General features: G+C 39.2%; 1 protein-coding gene across 1 annotated transcript; it reads left to right on the forward strand.

Annotated features, from left to right (window-relative positions):
• The first annotated feature begins 11,574 nt into the window (after positions 1-11,574).
• Positions 11,575-12,033, forward strand: LOC112748609 (protein SHI RELATED SEQUENCE 1-like). The gene has a single exon (XM_025796836.1). The coding sequence runs from the start codon at positions 11,575-11,577 to the stop codon at positions 12,031-12,033; it is 459 nt and encodes a 152-aa protein (XP_025652621.1).
• Positions 12,034-15,154: the final 3,121 nt, after the last annotated feature.

Raw genomic sequence — 15,154 nt, forward strand, 5'->3', positions numbered from 1 at the left:
CCAGAGACGATCAACAAGGAAGGATCCAAGCGGCATGGAGAAGGTGGGCTAGAGAATGACGATGGAGAGGCAGACTCTTTTCGGGTCGGGGCGGGTCAGGTTGGAACATTGCTGGTTGGACTTGGCTCAATCCAGATGGTATGGTTTACAATACCCAAAAAAAAAACCTAACATGGCTATTCAAAGAAGAGGAACACCTAGGACCAAAAAAAAAAGAGGAACACCAAACTAGTTATTGCATGTATAATTAGTTGCTGAACAATCTAACAGCTGTATTAAATATTTAAATTTCCATAGGATATAATAATTAAAATACTCTGTGAAACCAACTTTTCTAGTGCATAAAATTAACAGAAACGTTGAATATTTAACATGCACATTTTTTCCAATTGAACCCAGGATTGCATTTGTGCAATATGATTGGTTGAGGATAAATACCTATCCTTTAACAAGCAGAATTTGATGTGGCTTTTTAAGGAGATTTTATTATTCAGTAAAATAATAATGCACCTCTTTTACTTTTGAAAAGGTAAAGGAATAAATTAAATTATTTCGTTGGGAAGGACAGTTAGTATTAAATTATTGCTTTGTAAAATCGAAGCATTTAAATTATTGATGTGTGTTGTTGAATCTTACTGTTTATGGCCTTATGCTTCTCCTTGTATCTGGCATTACAGTATGTAGCATTATATGCTATTTTGTTTGGAATTTACGCATGATTATCCTCATATGGAATATATTTTTATTGTGTTTCTGTTGTTGTGCTTGGAGAATCCTAAGTTTGATCTGGTATGGAGGATTCGTTGGATGATAATACAGCTTAATCATGCGGCTATACACAAATTATTACATTCGTAATGCAAACAGATGTGTGGAATGATTCATTATCACTATGCTTTATATATAATGCTCACACGCATAACCTTCGCATCCAGTAGTAAGTATTTCACAATGGCATTAGCTAATAGGCCCACCCTAAAAAAGAAAAGACCTGAACAGTACAATACCATAGCCCGTTTTAGTTACATGGGCTGCCCCAGTTACATACATTGCGGGGGAGGGGTCAGTTTACGGTGTCTCCATCCCGTTGTTGCACTGACCCCTAAGACCTGGGACTTTACCTGTCCAGCAAAATGTCGGCCAGCTGCCATATGATTTCTCCCAGTTGAGTCTTGAGTTCCTGTCTTTCTCTTTCGATCTGGGATACACGGTACTCGATCGACACAACGGCCTGTTGTAGGCCCTCAATTAATTGGCTGGCTGCAAGTGATATAACTTTGTTAGCAACACATTGACACCGACGTAAGTGACTAGACGTGGGGGTGTCGCAAGAAGACAATTCTTGCTTACCAGATGCACCTGGTGCCGCCGCGGGAGTCGTTGTCACCGTCGTATCGTGCCATCTACTGTGAACGAATCGATTGAACTCTGATGCTGGCGGGAGCTTGCTGCCCAGCGCCGGAACAGGCGAAGTCATCGTCACCATCGTATCGTGCCGTCTACCGTGAACGAATTGATTGAACTCCAACTCCGGCGGGAGCTCGCTGCCCAACCCCAGAACAGGCAATGCAGTCACCTGGAATTAGTCGTTTCAAGCGTTCACAGCCTCTTGGTAACTCCGGTAATGAAGAAGCAGGTTCCGTAGAAAGCCATCCACCTGAGCCGATGCTGTCTCGCAGTTGGGGTATATTCTGGGTATCCTCCTTCTAAAAAAGGGATGGAGGTTAGGCTTGATGGTGGAATACAGTTTATGGGTTTTTCTCTCACCTGGAGGCTAAGAAATGGAAGAGTAAACAAATAAAGCAACTAGAATGGTGCAACAGCAGTCAAGGTTTACTTGCACACGGACCCTATGTTCAGGAGTAGGGGTGCAGGGACTCTAGGTACAGAAATACGGGTGCACTTACACCAGCAAATAAAAATAATAACATTTGTCGTATTCACCACTATTAATTTCAATGAATTTATTATATTTTTAGAATTAATTTTTATGAAGAATTAATTCTCAATATAAATTGTTATCGAGTGAACTTTTTAATTTTAATATAGAGAGAGTGTTGGTGTATAGCAAGGCTATGGAGGAAATTGTAATATGTGTTCCGCGTTAAATAGGATATATGCTTTTTTAATTAATAAAATTATACTCTCGCGATAAGTACAAATTATACTATACTATAATAATATATAACAGCTAACAAAAGTGTCCGTCCATGTATTAATGCCTGGTTTTATCTGGACGCATCGGTAAATAAAGAAAACATCTAGGGAAACATATGCGGTACTGAACCACAACCCCTCCCCCCCATAATGCCACAAGGTCAGTTACAAATTCGTCTATCCTCTTTATAATCTCCAATAATCCCTCCACGAAGTCCTTGCAAATGGTCGAAAGTCCCCAGAAGAACAGAAAGAAAGTGGACGTATTCGTTCGTCAGGAATGTCTGCTGAATCTTCTTCTTCGCGAAATATGGTCGAGTATTGCCACAATGGTTGCATCGAATTTGATTAAGGATCTGTTCAACATGTAGGCGACGTGTAAGGTGTTCCTGGGTGTGGCGAGTTCAGACGCTGTATACAAGCATGCGACGATGTCGTATAAATCTCACAAGAAATCAGATGACGAATCTCCACTTCTTTTCCAAGCATAATACAATGAATCATCACTGCTCTTTTGACAGTGACCTCAGAGCGGTTGCTAGCGGGCAATATAGAACTCCCAATGAAGTCCAACCAGCCTCTTGCAACTGGCTTGAGATCTCTCCTCTTGAGTTGGTTTGGGACACCTTTTGAATTGGTTATCCACTTAGTTCCAGGGAGGCATATGTCCTCTAGAACTTGATCCAACCCCTTATCTACTCTCACCATTCTCCTATTAAAGGATTCTGGATCATCTTGTAGTTGAGGCAATTTGAAGATCTCTCTTATTTTGTCCAGATGGAAGTAAATAAGCCTCCCTCTGACGATGGTTCGGTAGGTATGAAAGGCGGTTCCAGTTATTCTCTGCTTATCTGTCAGCCATAGATTTGAGTAGAATTCCTGAACCATGTTTCTTCCAACCTTTGTCTCAGGATTGGCTAGAATTTCCCATCCTCTGTTTCGAATTTGCTCTTGGATCTCTGGATATTCATCCTCTTTCAGATTGAATTTAACTTCCGGGATCACTGACCTCAGACCCATTATTTTGTGGTAATGGTCTGCATGTTCTTTGGTTAAGAACCTCTCTTGATTCCAAAGACTCTTTGGAGTATTCTCTTTCTTGCCTCTTGATTTGGTTTGTTTTCCCTTAGGTGCCATGATCTTGATGAGACTTAGCTCAGTGATCACGGAAAAACACACCAAACTTAGAGGTTTGCTTGCCCTCAAGCAAAAGAAAGGAAAGGGGAGAGAGAGGAGAGGAGGCAAATTTGAATGGTGGAGAGGAGGGGATGGCCGAATGTATATATATTTATAGGAGGAGGGGAGGGATTTCAAAAAATTTGAAAGAGATATGACATAGAGATATTGATTGATGGAAGAAAATAAAATCATGATATGAAAACGATGAGATTTGTAATTGAAAAAGATATAAAGATGTTAAATCTGAAAATTTGGTTATGCATCTAAGAATTAAAAGATGATATGATAAGATGAAAAAGATTTGGAAAGAAATTAAGAAGATAATTGAGTTTTTGAAGAAGATTTGGGAAGGATTTGAAAGAAAATTGAAAAGAAATTTAGAAAATGTTTGAATTTTTGAAAATTGAGGGTGAATGATGAAAGTTTGAAACATGTTTATGCAGAAAAGTATGAATAAAAACATGAAAATTTGAAAAAAATTTGAAGTTAGAAATAAAATCTCCTCCTCTTGCCTTTCTGGCATTAAAGGACCAGAATGGTATCCATTATGGCGTTTAACGCCCAATTGTTGGCCATTATGGGCGTTTAATGGCCAGCCAAGTACCCTGGCTGGCGTTAAACGCCAGAAACCCCTTTATCACTGGGCATTTTTCTGAACGCCCATGATGCTGCAATTCTGGCGTTAAACGCCCAGAATGGTACCCATTCTGGCGTTTAACGCCCAAAATGCCCCTTACTGGTGTTTTCTTGCCAGCAAGCTCCTTTTCTCTGCTTTTTGCACTGAATCCTTCTGTAACTCTGTGAATTCCTTCAATTTTGATGATTAACCTTTGAAGAAAAATGTATATCAAACTTCTACAAGTATTAATTAAAATAAATAACTTGCTAATGGCTGGGTTGCCTCCCAGCAAGCGCTTCTTTATTGTCTTTAGCTGGACTTTTACTGAGCTTCATTCAAGCCTCAGTTTTGAGCATTCTTGCTCAAAATTGCTTTCAAGATAATGTTTGATTCTCTGTCCATTAACAATGAACTTTTTGTCAGAATCAATATCTTGAAGCTCAACATATCCATATGGTGACACTCCTGTAATCACATACGGTCCCCTCCACTGGGATTTTAGTTTCCCGGGGAATAATCTGAGCCTAGAGTTGAACAGCAGAACTTTTTGTCCTGGCTCAAAGACTCTGGATGACAATATCTTGTCATGCCACTTTTTTGCTTTTTCCTTATAAATTTTTGCATCTTCAAAAGCATTGAGTCTGAACTCCTCTAGCTCATTTAGCTGGAACAATCTTTTCTCACCAGCTAACTTAGCATCCATGTTTAGGAATCTGGTTGCCCAGTAGGCTTTATGTTCCAGTTCCACGGGCAGATGACAGGCCTTGCCATACACAAGCTGGTATGGAGAGGTTCCTAGCTATAGGAGTCTTGAATGCTGTTCTGTATGCCCACAGAGCATCATCCAAGCTCTTTGCCCAATCCTTTCTACGGGCAATTACGGTCTGTTTCAGGATTCTCTTTAGTTCTCTATTAGAGACTTCAGCCTGCCCATTTGTCTGTGGATGATATGGAGTTGCTACTTTGTGGCTAATTCCATATCGAACCATAGCAAAGTAAAGCTGTTTATTGCAGAAATGGGTACCCCTATCACTGATTAGTACTCTTGGAACACTGAATCTGCTAAAAATATGTTTCTAGAGGAACTTTAGCACAGTCTTGGTATCATTAGTGGGTGTGGCAATTGCTTCCACCCATTTAGATACGTAGTCTACTGCCACCAGAATGTAAGTGTTTGAGTATGATGGTGGGAAAGGACCCATGAAGTCAATACCCCATACATCAAACAACTCAATCTCTAAGATCCCTTGTTGAGGCATGGCATAACCATGAGGCAAGTTACCAGCTCTTTGGCAACTGTCACAGTTACGCACAAACTCTCGGGCATCTCTATAGAGAGTAGGCCAATAGAAGCCACATTGGAGGACTTTAGTGGCTGTTCGCTCACTTCCGAAATGTCCTCCATACTGTGATCCATGGCAATGCCACAGGATCTTCTGTGCCTCCTCTCTAGGGACGCATCTGTGGATCATTCCGTCTGCGCATCACTTAAAGAGATATGGTTCATCCCATAAGTAGTACTTTGCATCAGAAATTAGTTTTTCCTTTTGCAACCTGCTGTACTCCTGGGGTATGAGCCTCACAGCTTTATAATTTGCAATGTCTGCAAACCATGGTGCTTCCTAAATGGCAAAAAGTTGCTCATCTGGAAAGGTCTCAGAGATCTCAGTAGGAGGGAGGGACGCCCCTGCTACTGGTTCTATCCGAGACAGGTGATCAGCTACCTGGTTCTCTGTCCCTTTTCTGTCTCTTATTTCTATATCAAACTCTTGCAGAAGCAACACCTATCTTATGAGCCTAGGTTTTGAATCCTGCTTTGTGAGTAGATATTTAAGAGCAGCATGCTCAGTATACACAATCACTTTTGAACCTACTAAATAGGATCTAAACTTGTCAATGGCATAAACCACTGCAAGTAACTCTTTTTCTGTGGTTGTGTAGTTCTTCTGTGTGTCATTTAGAACACGACTGGCATAGTAAATGACATGCAGAAGCTTGTTATGCCTTTGTCCCAACACTGCACCAATGGCATGGTCACTGGCATTACACATTAATTCGAATGGTAATGTCCAGTCAGCTGCAGAGATGACTGGTGCTGTGACCAGCTTGGCTTTCAGGGTCTCAAACGCCTGCAGACAATCTGTGTCAAACACAAATGGTTTGTCAGCAGCTAGCAGGTTGCTTAGAGGTTTTGCAATTTTTGAAAAATCCTTTATGAACCTCCTATAGAATCCTGCATGCCCCAGAAAGCTTCTGATTGCCTTAACATTGGCAGGTGGTGGTAATTTCTCAATTACCTCTACCTTGGCTTGATCCACCTCTATCCCCTTGCTTGAAATTTTGTGTCCAAGGACAATTCCTTCAGTCACCATAAAGTGACATTTTTCCCAGTTTAAGACCAGGTTAGTCTCTTGGCACCTTTTTAGGACAAGTGCTAGATGATCAAAACAGGAGCTGAATGAGTCTCCAAATACTGAGAAGTCATCCATGAAGACTTCCAGAAACTTCTCTACCATATCAGAGAAGATAGAGAGCATGCACCTCTGAAAGGTTGCAGGTGCATTGCATAGACCAAAAGGCATTCTTCTGTAAGCAAATACTCCAGATGGACATGTGAATACTGTTTTCTCTTGGTCTTGAGGATCTACTGTAATTTGGTTTTAGCCTGAATAGCCATCCAAAAAGCAGTAGTATTCATGGCCTGCTAGTCTCTCTAGCATCTGGTCTATGAATGGTAAAGGAAAATGATCCTTTCTAGTGGCTGTATTGAGCCTTCTGTAGTCAATACACATACGCCACCCTATAACTGTTCTTGTAGGAACCAGTTCATTCTTTTCATTATGAACCACTGTCATGCCTCCCTTCTTGGGGACAACCTAGACAGGGCTCACCTAGGGGCTATCGGAAATGGGATAAATAATCCCAGTCTCTAGTAACTTAGTGACCTTAAGGTCACTTATGGACCACCCAAGAGCTGTCTTGTTTGTCCTTAGCACTTGAATTAGTGCTTTCTCTTCCTGTGGATTTAAAGCAGAGCTTATGATCACTGGAAAAGTGTCACTCTCTCCCAGAAATGCATATTTCAGGGATGGTGGTAGTAGTTTGAGCTCTGGTTTAGGAGGTTTCTCCTCTTCCTGAGGGATTTTTAGAGGTTCTTTTATTTCTTCTGGTTTCTCCAAATCAGGCTGAACATCTTTAAAGATGTCCTCTAGCTCTGATTCAAGACTCTCAGTCATATTGATCTCTTCCACCAAAGAGTCAATAATATCAGTGCTCATGCAATCATTTGATGTGTCTGGATGCTGCATAGCTTTGACAGCATTTAACTTGAACTCATCCTCATTGACTCTCAGGGTCACTTCCCCTTTTTGGACATCAATGAGAGTTCGTTCAGTTGCTAGGAAAGGTCTTCCTAGAATCAGGGTTGAACTCTTGTGCTCCTCTATTTCCAGCACTACAAAGTCAGTGGGAAAGGCAAACGGCCCAACCTTGACAATCATGTCCTCAATTATGCCTGATGGGTATTTAATGGAGCCATCAGCAAGTTGAAGACATATCCGAGTTGGTTTGACTTCTTCAGTCAACCCAAGCTTTCGGATAGTGGATGCAGGTATTAGGTTGATACTTGCTCCAAGGTCACATAGAGCTGTCTTGGTGCAAGCACCCTCTAATGTGCATGGTATAATAAAGCTTCCTGGATCTTGAAGCTTTTCTGGTAAGCTTTTTAGAATGACTGCACTGCATTCTTCAGTGAGAAACACTCTTTCAATTTCTCTCCAATCCTTCTTATGACTTAAGATCTCTTTCATGAACTTAGCATAAGAGGGTATTTGCCCAAGTGCCTCTGCAAACGGGATCTTTATTTCAAGATTCCTGAGATAGTCTACAAAGCGGGCAAATTGTTTATCCTGTTCCGCTTGGCGGAGCTTCTGAGGATAAGGCATATTGGCTTTATATTCTTCAACCTTAGTTGCTGCAGGTTTATTCCCTACAGAAGTGGTTGGAGAAGCCTTCTTAGAGGGGTTACTATCAGCACTTGCAGGTGCCTGATCCCTCATTGGCGTTTGAATGCCAGGAATGGGGGTGAATGGGCGTTTAACGCCAGTTTTTCCCCTTTTTCTGGCGTTTGAACGCCAGAGTTATTCCTCTCTGGGCTCTTGATGTCCTCAGAGGGATTTTGGGCAGTGGTTTGGTCATCCTCTGTCATTTGTTCCTTTCTTGACTTTTTGCTACTTTGAGCTGAGTTATTCAATGCCTTTCCGCTCCTTAGTTGGACAGCTTGGCATTCTTCTGTTATCTGTTTAGATAGCTTCTGTCTTGTCTGATTCAATTGTGCTTTTATATTCTTGTTAGCATTTTTAGTGTCTTAGAGCATCTCTTTGAATTCTGCTAATTATTTTGTCATAAGGAGTAATTGCTGATTAAGTTCAACAATCTGTTCTTGAGGATTAGGATCAGTAGTTACTGCCATAACCTCTTCTTTTATAGAGGACTCACTATTTGAGTACAGATGTAGATTTCTAGCAACTGTATCTATGAGATCTTGAGCTTCTTCAATTATTTTTCTCATGTGTATAGATCCACCAGCTGAGTGGTCTAGGGACATCTGAGCTTTTTCTGTAAGGCCATAGTAGAAGATGTCTAACTGTACCCACTCTGAAAACATTTCAGAGGGGGCATTTTCTCAGCATTCCTCTGTACCTCTCCCAGGCATTATAAAGGGATTCATGATCCTCTTGTTTAAAGCCTTGGATGTCCAGCCTTAGCTGTGTCATCCTTCTTGGAGGGTAAAATTGATTCAGGAATTTGTCTGTTAATTGTCTCCATGTTTTTATGCTTGATGTGGGTTGGTTATTTAACCACCTCTTAACTTGATCTTTTACAGGAAATGGAAACAATAATAATCTGTAGACATCCTGATCCACTTCTTTATCACGTACTGTGTCAGCAATTTGTAAGAATTGTACCAGAAACTCAGTGGGTTCTTCTTGTGGAAGACCGGAATACTGGCAATTTTGCTGCACCATGATAATGAGCTGAGGATTTAGCTCAAAGCTGCTTGCTTATACAGATGCTACTCCCATATGCAGCTATAATGCGGTTAGCATATGACCCCAGAGTCCTTCTAGACTGTTCACTTCCACTTAGGTCCATGATGGAGAAAGGGAGATGATGTGGATTGCAAATAAAATATATTTTTGTTTTTATTTTATTTTAATTAAAACTAACCGAATAAAATAAAGTAAAATAAATGGAAAATAAAATAAAGTTTCGAAAACAAAAAGGAAATAAAATAAAAGCAAATTGAAAACTAAATTAATTAATTAATTAAAAAGATTTTGAAATTAGCAATTAAAAAGATATGATTGAAAATTATTTTGAAAAAGATATGATTGAGAAGATATGATTGCAAATAAAAAAAGATATGATTGAAGAAATTAAAAAGATTTGATTTTTGAAAAAGATTTGAAAAGATCAATTTTTGAAATTAGAATATTGACTTGACTAAAAAGAAAGATATGATTTTGAAAATCTTTGACTAAATTAATGCAAAATTTTGAAATTTATGAGTAAAATAAGGAAAGGATATTTTTTTATTTTTGAATTTTAATGCGGAAAGAGAAAAACAACAAAATGACACTAAACTTAGAAATTTTAGATCAAAATACAGAGAACAAACAAGAAAACTTTGAATGTCAAGATGAACACCAAGAACACTTTGAAGATCAAGATGAACACCAAGAACAATTTTTGAAAAATTTTTAAGTAGATAAAAGCACAAGGGACACCAAACTTAAAATTTTTAGAAAACCAAGCACAATATTTTCGAAAAATTAAAGGAAAAATAAAGAAGACACCAAACTTAGAATTTTTTTAAAGATCAAGAAAGACTAAGAACATGCAAATTCGAAAAAATTAAAAGAGAGTAAAAGCATGCAATTGACACCAAACTTAAAATATGAAACTAAACTCAAATAAAAGACTCTAAACCAACAAAAATAAAATATTCCTAATCTAAGAAACAAGATAAACCGTTAGTTGTCCAAACTCGAACAATCCCCGGCAACGGAACCAAAAACTTGGTGCACGAAATTACAATCACACTTTTGCAACTCCGCACAACTAACCAGCAAGTGCACTGGGTCGTCCAAGTAATACCTTACGTGAGTAAGGGTCGATCCACAGAGATTGTCGGATTGAAGCAAGCTATGGTTATCTTGTAACTCTTAGTCAGGATATCAATAATTCTCAGATTTAATTGTAAAAAGTAGAAGAACATGAAATAAATACTTGTTATGCAGTAATGAAGAACAGGTTGAGGCTTTGGAGATGCTTTGTCTTCTGAATCTCTGCTTTCCTACTATCTTCTCTTCATGCACGCAAGGCTTCTTCCATGGCAAGCTTTATGTTGGGCATCACCGTTGTCAATGGCTACTTCCCGTCCTCTCAGTGAAAACGTTCCAAATGCGCTGTCACCGCACGGCTAATCATCTGTGGGTTATCGATCATGCTGGAATAGGATCCATTGATCCTTTTGCGTGTGTCACACACCCAACAATCATGAGTTTGAAGCTCGTCACAGCCATTCCTTCCTAGATCCTACTCAGAATACACAGACAAGGTTTAGACGTTCAATCTTAGGTATATGACGAAGACTCTGATCTGAATCATGAGGCTAAGAGATATGCATTCAATCTAAGGTAGAACGGAGGTGGTTGTTAGGCATGCGTTCATAGGTGAGAATGATGATGAGTGTCACGGATCATCACATTCATCGGGTTGAGGTGCGAATGAATATCTTAGAATGGAAGCAAGCGTGATAGAATGGAAAACAGTAGTAATTTCTTTAATTCATGAAGAACAGCAGAGCTCCTCACCCCCAACAATGGGGTTTAGAGACTCATGCCGTAGAGAATACAATATGAAACATGTAAAGTGTCATGAGGTACAAGATGAATCACTAAAAGTAGTTTTTATAGTGAACTGGTGACCTAGGGTTACAGAAAATGAGTAAGCTAGGGTGTTTAGTGTAAAAATCCACTTTCGGGGCCCACTTGGTGTGTGCTTGGTCTGAGCATTGAAGCTTTCATGTGTAGAGACTTTTCTTGGAGTTAAACGCCAGCTTTTGTGCCAGTTTGGGCGTTTAACTCCAGTTTTTATGCCAGTTCCGGCGTTAAACGCCAGAATTCTTGAGCTGACTTGGAATGCCTGTTTGGGCCATCAAATCTCAGGTAAAGTATGGACTATTATATATTGCTGGAAAGTCCAGGATGTCTACTTTCCAATGCAAATAAGAGCGCACCAATTGGGCTTCTGTAGCTCCAGAAAATCCACTTTGAGTGCAGGGAGGTCAGAATCCAACAGTATCTGCAGTCCTTTTTCAACCTCTGAATCAGATTTTCGCTCAGGTCCCTCAATTTCAGCCAGAAAATACCTGAAATCACAGAAAAACACACAAACTAATAGTAAAGTCCAGAAAAGTGAATTTTAAATAAAAACTAATAAAAATATAATAAAACTAATTAAAATATACTAAAAACATACTAAAAACAATGCCAAAAAGCGTATAAATTATCCGCTCATCAGTCTTCCTCCTCTACTGATGCCAGCCACCAGGCATGAAGATGTTTCCTCCCTCCGACACCTTTTATTGGTACAAGAATGAAGACGTTTCCTCGTACCGAGGTGGCTTGAAGCTGTGGAACCATCATCATTATCAATACCAACCGGAACACGACCTCATACCTCAAGCAAGGCCTCTCTTCCACCAAGATCTTTATAGCTCCGCGGCTGCTGTAGGAGTGTGTCTAACCACCGTGTTCAAAGATCAGTCACTCGCCTTCCTGGTGACGACGTCGGCCGTGGGGAGCGGAGCAGCAAGTGGAGCAGGAAGTGGAGCAGGTGGGATTAGCTGCCAGGACTGCGAGAGCCAGGCGAAGAAGGATTGCCCTCACATGCGGTGCAGGACATGCTGCAAGAGCCATGGATTCGATTGCCAAATCCATGTGAAGAGCACTTGGGTACCCGCTTCCAAGCGCCGCGAGAGGCAACAGCAATTCGCCTCTATCCAACAATAACAGCTTCTTGCTGCTGATGTTCCCAAGCGCCATAGAGATCATGCCTGGTGGCTGGCAGCAGCAGAGGAGGAAGACGAAGGATGAGAGTTGTGAAATTTGGAATTTGGGGAAGAAGATAGAAGGGGTAATTTGGAAATTTTATTAAAAAGTCAATGAAAAATCACGGTTTGGATACTATTGTCACACGGAACCCATCTTTCATGGTACAATGTTAGTTTTCTTGTTTGATGGATACTTTTGTCAGCGTTCGCAAAATTCATGGGTACAAATGGTGGTTTTTCCTACAAGAAATTTATAATTAATGCTTAAATATTGCATTCTTTTATGCTTAAATGGTATATTTCCTTGATCTTTTGATTTTATAAATTTTGTAGGAAATAAGTGGAAAAAGAAGTAAAATAGCACAAAATCAGCTCAAAAGAAGAAAAGAAAGATTTTGGGGCACACTTTGGAGTTGGCGCACACATTGGAACTTTAGGCCACGCTTTTGAAAAAGCGTGGCCTATGACCATGAAGCCTTGGCATATGCATTAATTCTTATGCATGCATTTAATTATTTATGCAATGCATGAACGCATTAGCATTATTAATTGAACCAATGAAAGCATGCATGCATTTAATTACTAATGAAATGAATGAATGCATTATTTAATGAATGCCAAGGCGTTAAAGTAAAGCAAGCATGCATTTAATTAATTAATACCATCATGCATTGGCATTGTTAATTAAAGATAATGAAAGCTTGCATTAGTAAAGCTAGCAAAGATAGCAAGCGTTCAAGTAATGAAGAGCGTTCAATTAAATGAATGCTAGCGTTCACACAAGCAGACTTTTTCGTGAGTTTCAAGGCAAGGAAGCAAGGCACGCACAAAGCAAAACAAAGGGGTAGCGTTTGGAAATATGAACGCCACACTCCCTTGTTGCAACTTTCACGTGGACTTTTGCTTGGAAGCAAAGATCTTTGGCCAACCCAAAGGCTAGCGTTCAAATGAGTGAATGCTACGTTCACTATCCTTCCCTTTTTCATGCCTCTCAATCAAGGGAAGCAAGGCATAGCATCAAAATAAAGGAGTAGCGCTCAAGAATTGCAACGTAGCACTCGAAGAGGAAGCCAAGGAAAGGAAGCAATCAAGTGTAACATTCACAATTTGAACGTAGCGTTCAAAGAGTGAATGCTAGGCTAAGCAAGGAGGCTTGGCACAAAAATTGGCTCACCAACAAAAAGTGAACGCAATGTTCACTACTCAAAATGGAGGGCTCTACTGGAACGCTCCAATGCACCCTAACTCACCTGACCCAAGCCACCGAATGCATCCTGACCCACTTCAAGGCCAAACCAAAAGAGCCCACTCCAAGTGCAACTCTGGCTCAATTAATTCCAATTCAAGCCCATTGAAGCCTCAGAGCAAGGAGAGCTCATTGACATCACTCAAAGGCATAAGAAATAGTATAGGAATTTCATTTTTGTAATTAGTTTTTAATTTCATTTGTCATTTAGGTAAATCCTATATAAAGGCATCAATTTCATTTCATTGAGGGAGGCTGGCTCTGCTAGAGAGCAATAGGAGTAGGAGTAGAATAGAGAGCTCTTTGTTTAAATTTTCCTTTGTGAACTTGAGAATTGGAAATCAGATCTGGGTTTTTTTTCTTTTCTGTTTCATTTTCCTTCCTCTGTAATTTCCTTTCTGTGTTGATCGAGAGAGCAATTGAGCTCTTGGCTTTCTTTCTGTTTTTGCTATTTCATTGAAATTGTTAATTTCTCTTTGAGATTTCAGAATTGATCTAAGTCTTCTTGCTGATTTACTCTTCTGCATTTCTACTTCTCTGCAATTTTTACATTTATGTTATTGATTCAATTTGATTTACTCTTCCTGCAAGTTTAAGATTCTGTCAATTGTTCTGAGTTCTAATTTACTACTTTCATTTAGTTTTCCAGCACCCAGCCCCCTTTACATTTTGCTACAATTTACTTTTCTTACTCTTTAAGCTTTTGTCCAATCTACATTCTGCTGATTTACATTTATTGCAATTTACATTCCTTGTTCTTTAATAAGTTTCAGTCAATTTACTTTCTGCACTTTATAATTCCTGCAATTTACTTTCTGTTGCTTTAATTTCATCCAATTCACCAATGTTAGCTTGACTAGACTAATCACTCACTAAAGTTGCTTGATCCATCAATCCCTGTGGGATCGACCTCACTCTTGTGAGTTATTACTACTTGATGCGACCCGGTACACTTGCCAGTGAGTTATGTGTGGAAATCTAATTTCCACCCATCATAATCCGCTAATACAGTGGCTAGCAAATGCCAGTTTGTTATAATACTTAATTAACCCCTTCATTAACCCCTTTGCTATGCGTACTGATGGTGTATTTTGTTTTATTTATTTTTTGTTAAAAAACTGCCGGTTTGATCAAGTAATTTATTATAATTATGTGGATGGCAGAGATGACGCAATTAATGTGTATCTTAGCTAGAACTTAGTCCAAATAATGCTTTCTTCTTGAGTGGGATATGATCTAAACTCTACACTATTGAAGTGACGTTTGAATGGACAGAAGACTGTTAAATCAATCAACATTTTATATGATTGTCACTTTTTTTTTCTAGGGCTGGGAACTAACTTAGACCGTGACAGTGCATTTATACAAAACTGGTAACTTGGATAGGCAATATGGAGTCACCAAAACAAGTCAGGTAAAAAATGAGAACGAGATATTTTTTTATATGTGCAATGATAATTGACGATGGTGTATAAAATCTGTAGAATCGTTGAATAACTAACTCATGAAGGCTAATTTTTTTTTATATTGGGTTATTATCGGTGTTTTTCATTAATATTATGATGTTTTGGTGTAATGCAGTGATATGGGATAAAAAGAGATCGTGAGTAACGATTTCAAATACGTCAAAAAATTAAAAAAAGTTAACAGAAATCGTGAAATACGATTTGGAAAGATGTACTTTGAGGTTTGTTTCAATCAATGGATTCGTATTCTTTGTTCATCCAAGCAATATAATTTGAAAGATGTTTATTTCCTATAATTTTATATAATATTAGGATATCATAAAAATGATGCTATGTCTACATTCATTTGTTTTATTATCTAGTGTAAA

This window comes from Arachis hypogaea, chromosome 15, assembly GCF_003086295.3.
Source record: "Arachis hypogaea cultivar Tifrunner chromosome 15, arahy.Tifrunner.gnm2.J5K5, whole genome shotgun sequence".
Taxonomy (NCBI): Eukaryota; Viridiplantae; Streptophyta; class Magnoliopsida; order Fabales; family Fabaceae; genus Arachis; species Arachis hypogaea.

Excerpts from the sequence above, each read along its gene's own strand:
- LOC112748609 (XM_025796836.1), top strand. The coding sequence starts at position 11,575 with ATGAAGATGTTTCCTCCCTCCGACACCTTTTATTGGTACAAGAATGAA.